Source organism: Geospiza fortis, unplaced genomic scaffold (assembly GCF_000277835.1).
Source record: "Geospiza fortis unplaced genomic scaffold, GeoFor_1.0 scaffold97, whole genome shotgun sequence".
Lineage (NCBI taxonomy): Eukaryota > Metazoa > Chordata > Aves > Passeriformes > Thraupidae > Geospiza > Geospiza fortis.
The window spans coordinates 5,921,109-5,929,076 of NW_005054343.1; the positions used below are offsets into that span (position 1 = coordinate 5,921,109).

A 7,968-nucleotide genomic window follows, 5' to 3' on the forward strand; every position below is an offset into this window, starting at 1 on the left:
AATCTGAATGTATTTTCTTTCCTAATTGGATTTGTTTTCACAATTATGAAAACATAATTACAACACTTTCACTTTATATTGCTTACATGCCACCTGTTCTCCTAACTGATGGTTATTTGGCAATCCTTTTGATACCTGCAGTCTTCTCACTAAATTCTAGCTACAGAACATTTACCTACATTATAATATTAAAGTTGTTGCAAAAAAAAAATTCAACTAAAAAAGGAAAAAAGTTTCTACAATCTCTCAAACTACCTAAAGCATTTTTAAGGCAAATTAAAATTTCTGAACTGGGAAGAAAAGTGTAATTCCTACATTCAATTCAACTTTTAGTTTTAAAGCTTGGAGATGTTCTGTGCAGGAGCAGTGGAATGGGAAGTACCACCTATGAGATGGTGTCAACAGACTGCAGTGTGCTGATCTTTCAAGATACTGCACTCCAAGTGCCAACAAAACAAATTACATGTTGCTGAAGAAAACCAGAACAATATACTCCCTGCAAATGAATTTTAGTATTAAAACTCTGCTCCCTTCATTGCTGTAATTTAAAAATCATAACAAAGTGTGGTGCTGAAAATGTTTTTTAATATGTTACTTTAGCTATATTAAAATCTTGCAAAAATATTGTTACCCATCTATCAGATAAAACGTCTTCTCTCACATGTTGTGAATTATCAGCCTTGCTTCCCATCCTGCAATGGCTTTTGAAAAGAAAAATTTACAATTCTGTTCAAAACTAATAAAGCTAACATTTGTATTGTCTTAGAATCCAACTGCATTAGAAAAAACGATCAACATCACAACCAACCATGGAGGTGAAAATATTGTAGATTGCATGTACTGGTGTAAATCAAGAGCTTTCACACTCATAGTGAATATTTAAATATTTCTATCTTGGTAAAAACAATGAAATTTAACTTTTTAATGCACTAATACTGCAAGATTATCTCTTCAGAACATCTATTTAGAAAGTACTGGGAAAATAATTAACAACATTGCAATGATGCTGCAGAAAGCTTTCAATGCAGGGGCCAAATCTTCTACATCTAAGAGATGGAGACAAAGCAAATTTCTAAAAAGGCTTTTAAACAGGTGAGATGAGGATTCCATAATCTTGAAGCAATGAAGAGCCTGGAGAAGCCTGGAGACAACTTAGTATTTCACATCCTTGAGTGGGTGCCTAATAAGAAGATGGAAGTCAAGGAGTAATTCCCAATCAGCTCTCCAAGCACTGAACATCAGGCATGTGGCTCTTGGGATCCCCAGCAACACATCTGCTTCTAACCACACTGAAGCATCTGCCCCAGGGACAGCTGGAAGATGGAAATGCTGTGAGCATACAAAAGAGAGCATTTGAAACTGATTTTATTATTGTTTTTTGAGGGATTCACAGTACTAAGAGATGCAGAAGTTAGTCCAGTTCTTAAAATAGGTCCCAGTGTTCAGCTGTAGCACAGAAAATTTTAAGGTATGTTGTATTGCCTAAATAAATCACTGGCATGATTTTACATACAGTCATCAGACAGCTCTTCAGTGAAAACACACCAGTTGTATTTCATGGCTGTTCTGCCTGGAGGAGGGTTTTCTCTCCATGATCATAGAATATCACCACTAATTTATCTGACACTCATTTCCCCAACCCACCCACTCTTTTCTCTGCTCAACACTTCTTACCTCCTTGTGACACTGCTTGAGCAGACTGATAATTAGGTTACACTCTTCGGTGTGCAGATGAGGAGACAGGTCTGGATGCATCTTTAGTTACGGATGATTTTAGTAGCACAGGGACAGGAATCTGAGAAAATTTCCACCTGCCAACATTAAAATAGTGTCACTAGCAAGTCTGATTTAAGATATTATCACTGTGTTATTTTAACAATATTTGAGATCAAAATGCAGTTAATGCATATAATTTATATCAAATGGTTGCAGTCATTAAACCCAGCACATGTCTGATCTTCTACACAATCCAAATGTTAACAGTCAGCTAGAAATTTATAATCTTGGCTATCACAGACATAAACACACAGCTAAGATTTTAATTTTCAAGGACTCTCTACCAGCATTAATCTTTCTTGAACTCCAGATTATCTTTTCGTCTTCCTACTTCCATTTTCTGTTTTCTTACTTTAAAAAGTTAAGTGTATGTGATTTTCTTTCTACCTTTTACAAAGATTACAACAGGAAGCACAAAGCACTCTGAGAACTGGCATTTTTTTTAGCTATCTACATACTTTAAAAAAAATCCTAATCCAGACATTGGTGATGCTTTAAAAACCAATACTTAATCACGTCATCAAAACAGTATTTATACTTTTTTTTAAATCACTAAGAATTGAAATGTCCCTTCTTGCAACTCCATGTTGCTGCCTCTTGCTCTTTCACCATGCTCCTTTAAAAGCAATGGGATTGTTCTCCTACATGAATCCCCCACTCCATCACACAGTGGAAGGAAGCATTTAGGTTTCTCTGATGTTTTCTCTCTGAAACACTAAAGGGGACACCCCTTCCTGCAGGGTTCTGTGGGGAGGGAGCAAGTTCTTTAGTTGAAATGGATTGAAAGCATCATATGACAGTGGCTGAAGGAAGATGACATCTTTGTTCAGGAAGATAACCAAGAAGGGGAAGAGAAAAATCCAGTTCATTCCAGGACGAAGGGGCTCAGCTTGGTGAAATTTTATTTTTATGGCCCATACTGCCACTGAATTAGGGAGATGTTTGTTTGTTTGCTAAGTATTTTGTCATCTCCCCCTCTCCCAAAGGGATCCCCTTTCCAGTTGCAATACACCAGGCAAACACCACTACAACTTGCAGTAAGCAGCCACCACTGTCTTAACACTCCTGCTAGACAGACTGGACAAATACAAGTAACCTGTGCTCAGATTTTACTATTGCAAAATCCCAAAATTCAGTTGCAAGTCTGACAATTATAATCTCCACTGCTATTCCTAGAATGCTCAAGGAATATATTCAGCTTAATATATATGTGCACTCATATATCCAGTACTTCCCATTATGTGTTCAGCTTAACAAGAGTTGGATTCCCACAAGCAAACTTAATTTTAAAAATCCAAACATTTAAAAGCCACTTGAGAACCATGAGAATATGTTCCACGTAGTGTTGTAGTGATTTCTTCCAAAAACCTTCCCCCATACTATCTGTAGTGATTTCTTCCAAAAACCTTCCCCCTACTACACTTACTCTTAGCACAGAAGTTGTTGGAAACTGTACAAGTTGCTTAAGCATTCTCTCCAACAAATTAACAAATGAACCTTTAGAAATATGACAGCAGGAGCACGACTGTAACAGCAAAGTGATTATGAACCCTGCTGTGTTATTGCCACCAGCTTTTGATTGCATGCCACACAAAGTCAATATGTTTTAAATTTATTGGTAGAGCATTTTTGATAGCTCTGGAGTTAGCATTCCCCTGAGAGTGTGACCAGCTCAATGGTTGTGTGTAACTTTACCATGTGGGAACTCAGATGATTATTAAAGCTCTTCATCATTCAGCTCTGCCTGTGCCTCCTAAAACTGTCATCTGAGCTGGCAGTCAGGAGAAAGCCAGAGCAGTGTCCAGTGAAACAGGGAATGCACATCAGCACAGGCCAGCAAGTCAAACGGAGCATTTCAAGGAAAGAGTCATTATTTCTAAACCAAGAACAGTAATCACTGCCATTCTTTGCAGAAGTATTCTCAGACAGTGGATGATAGCCACCAATGCCACCACCAGAGTCGATGGTGCATTTTTAGTTAAAAGCCTTCTAACAACTCCAAGGGATTTTCCAGTGGCCCCTCTTGTGGAATAGATGCCACAAATCAAAGGTCTAAACTGTCACACCAGATCAGTACTCCTGAAATCTTCAAAAACCATTTAATACTAGAATGTTTCAAGTTCTAGCACTCAGTTCTTGCAGGATGTGATGGACTAAGTAACAAAACATCTTTCTGAGCCTCCCTGGAGGCTTTAAGCACTTCAGAAGTTAGGACAGAGCAGTGTTCCCAGTGCTCAATATTAAACTGATCTTTAGAAATGTCAGATTAGACAGTGGTCTATAAATGAGCAGGGAAGGCTTAAATCTTTTCGCTGGAGGGGAATGACTCTGACAAAAAAAAAAGAGTTTCAATAGAAACAACAATTTGTGTGAAGAAAGGACATGGGTTTCCTTAGTTTCTTTTTAGTAACATTCTAATGAAATATAAGAATTGCAAGTTGCTATCTTACCAGAATCTAAGTCCAAATGGACAGAATTTTATACAGGTAACTTAAAGGGAATTGATACATAAAAGAATACTAGGAAAACAAAACAGAACAAAAAAATCACAGGAAAAATTGTGAATAAGCAATATAAATTGCTCTGAGGAAACTACTAACAGAAATGTGGGGTAAAGAATGCCAAGGTAAACACACAATTTCTGTAGAAGAAATACTGGAAGTGAAGTAAAAGAACAATATTTAGAAAATACAGGAATTGCTTTAGAACTGCAAAATGCTAAGCAGATGTTAATATCTGAAGTGACTATTTGGAGAGAAGTAAAGAAATTATCTCTTTACATAATGGCACTGACACATTTCACTGGTTTGCACAGAAATGCTCTGCCCTTTAATGTGTTTGATATGAGATTCAGTGCAATTTTTTTCTTTCTTGATAAAAATTACATTACATAGGTATCTCAATAATTTGGTTAAAATACCTTAAAAAGAAACATTTCTATGAACTATTTGTCTCTGAACATAGAAGACATGGATAAAGATAAATTATCTTTCAACTTCCTAAACCAGTTTCTAGATCTATGTTATTGTCCTGGGAAAAAATTATTAAGAAATTGTCTCATTCCAGTGTCATATCCTGCCTGGTTTCTCCTTAAGTAGGGAAAATATAGGATATTCTAGCTGTATTGTTTCCAACAAAAAAAAATTTTTTCAAAAGCCTAAAGCTGAAATTTCTCTGATAATGATACTGAACTTCCAATACTAATATTTCTGTTTAGAAAATAATGAGATAATTCCTTGTGTAAGCAATCTTGGGAGACTGAGCATCTCAAATTTTCTAAAAGCAATCAACACATAAATTATTGAGATGTGATACTCATCCCTAATATGAAAATTGATCTATATATGTGTTCAATACATTAAATATTTCCTATTAATTGCAAAAGGAACCTACATGTACTACAGAATTCAAATAAAACTGCAGACACCCAGGAAGGAGGCAGAAACCAAAGGCTGACCCAAAAGAGCAGGGAAAAACACTGTGGACATTTCATGTTTGACACCAAAATTTAGGATAAAACTCTAATTTCTCCTCTTGACTTCCTCACGCTTCCTGTGTGGAGAAACAAAGGGTTCAGTACATTCCCACTTCTTCCCAAAATCAACTATGAGGTCAGCATGTCAGGAATCCAGGGAAGTTCCTTTCTTTCCTCAGAAACTCCCATAAATATGAACTAACCAGCTCCCTGATGCAGCAGAAAAACTGAATTAGGTTCCTTTAGTTTTGCTGCTTAGCCCAATGCTGAATCTTTCCATGCTTGAGGGGCAACAATGAAGGGAAGGTTTAGGTCTAGGTAATTGTTTCCATAAGATGCTTTTTCCATATTTAATTAAAACATGTTAGAAGACTATTTTTTAAACCGACTTTTACTATTTTTCCATTTGAAAAGAACACAATCATATTTTTTTCAACTTTCTAAGGTCAATGGTAAAAAAAACCCAAACGACATAAATTCACACACTGTTCAGAAAAATGACCTATTAAAGCGAAATGCAAATCCTTGTTTAGCAACCCTGCTGATGAAAAATGACACCTGAGCACCTACACTGCTAAGGATGAAGCTCTTTACCAGGAACACAGAACACAAACATTTGCTGCAAGCGCTCAAACAACGCCCACAAGGCGGCAGCAGGACCGTGCAAACCCCAGCAGGGACTCACAGCAGGGAGGGGAACAAATCCGCCCCCCCTACTCTCCACGTTTAATATTTATTTTTGTGGTTAATGCCACTGTCTAACTAGATTAATACAAAACATTTGGAGTTTCACATTCTCGGTTACACAGTATTGTTCTGTTTGGTGTTTGGAAAAAATATTTACAATCTCAACAACTTTTTGTTTACTCAAATCCTGTTTTCTCTAAGATTGTACAGATTTTTAGCATAAAAAATTCAGCTCCACACCTAACAGGCTGGTGTTTACCTCAAGGTATCATTCGTGCCACTTCAGCAGAACTCCTGCATTCCTAATGTTCTTTCCTACACAAAGAATTTTGACAAAAGCTTTGAATACTCAGAGATCAGTGAAATGAGAAATCACTGTTGACACACACCATTTCAAAACCCAAGAGAACTCAAAAGTCAGGACTTTGTTTCTACCTTTCAGTAATACAATTAACATCCTCCAGGACCAGGATATTCAAGTGTCACTCTGTGCTATTGTCCTTTAGAATATGATTAGGCATTCATTGAGAATGACCCCAAACTTTCCAGCATCTTCAAGAAATTAAAAATCCACTTTAATAAACTAAGCTTAGCAAAATCTTACGAAATTTACTCACGACCTCTTGAATTTCAGTCTCTAAAACTATGCACTGGTTTTTCAACATTACTTATTAGAATGAGGGAAAATAATTTACAAACTTATCTATGAAGACTAGAAAGGAAACAGAAAAAGGGTAAATTATGTCTACTTTGAGATCTTTTTAATTATGTAGAATGCATTTACTTTCCCTGAACCTACAGAATAATATGTTTTAAAATGTTGATGAGTAGGATTCATATTGATTTTCTTTGTACATGACTGCTTTCTACCAACAATTCAACCTCCCTCACAGCAGCAGAATTAACTCACCTGCTTTTAGTACCTGAAGAAACTACACCATACCTGATTTCATACTTAGAAAAATAAGCTAAAAAGGTGCTAATCCTAAGGAACAGAGCAGGTGGAACACCAACTTGAATACTAATTTCTATAATTTTATTTAAGGTTTAAATAGGCGATTGATTGAGTAAAGCACTAGAAGATATTTTCACTTCCTGGGAATTATTTAAGGTTGTATTCATACAAGAAACATCAGCAGAGTTGTGACACGATTAGTGGGATATATTGCAGAATATGCAGTTAACAATGACAGGATCCAGACAGCATAAAACAAAGCACTGTCCAGTGGAAGATGTCCCTGCCTGTGGCAGAGGGTTGGAACAAGATCATCTCTGAGGTCCCTTCCAACCCAACTCACTCTACAATTACGTAAGGACAAGGTGCTGTCACCAAATTCCTGTTTTGCCAGCTGCTCTCATACTTCAGCTGCATCCACCAGACCAAGCTTCATTCCATCTCCATTTTATTGATTTCCCAAAGAAGAAGTCTACGAACCTGTCAAAATCTTGTTACTGTAAAACAGGTTTTCTCCTTCAGAGAGAAAGGGAGCAAGAGGATCCGTTTCCATGTTGGAAAAGACAGGCTCTGACCCCTCTAGCAAACCGATCCCGTGACCAAAGGCAGGCGGCACTCGCAGAAAGTAAACATTGCCCAGCAGCACGGTTCTGCCACGGGCTGCGAGGGGCTGGCAGCTGCTGTTACCACGTTAATGCGGGGGGTCCCACTGAAGCAGCTCCGCAGCTCCTCACTGCTCCCGGGAGGCCTTAACGAAGCGATGGGACACACGGACACACGGACAGAGGAGAAGCAGCTTACGGCAGCCACAGCGGAGAGACCCCAGATCCCCCTCAGAGCCGCCCTCCCAAAGCCCTCCGGGCGCTCCGGAGGACGTCACGAGGTGAGCGGAGAGTCCCAGAAGGCGGACCCGAGCTCGGCTCGGCACGGCCCCCCCAAAGCCAGGCGATTGGAACGGAATACGGCAGGAGGGGGAATGGTTTCCCTATACACCCTCTTTTCCCTGAATTTTTCCCTTTCCTGCTGGCTCTTCCCAAGGCCGCCCTTCACTCACCCCTGTGCGGGGCGGACGCAG

At 38.4% G+C, this 7,968-nt stretch overlaps 1 protein-coding gene across 3 annotated transcripts in view; it reads right to left on the reverse strand.

The window, feature by feature from the left end:
• CMC2 (C-X9-C motif containing 2) overlaps positions 1 to 7,968 on the reverse strand; it is a 14,567-nt gene extending 6,599 nt beyond the window's left edge. The window contains exons 1-2 of one of the 3 annotated variants that reach the window (XM_031058463.1): positions 7,948 to 7,968; positions 1,675 to 1,811 (exon numbers count right to left, since the gene is read on the reverse strand). In XM_031058463.1, coding sequence (XP_030914323.1) covers positions 1,675 to 1,755 — 81 coding nt within the window. In that variant the 5' untranslated portion in view covers positions 1,756 to 1,811; positions 7,948 to 7,968. Of the gene's footprint in view, positions 1 to 1,674; positions 1,812 to 5,169; positions 5,263 to 7,373; positions 7,925 to 7,947 lie in introns of those variants that run through there. The other 2 variants (XM_005422787.2, XM_031058464.1) reach the window with 2 other exon arrangements.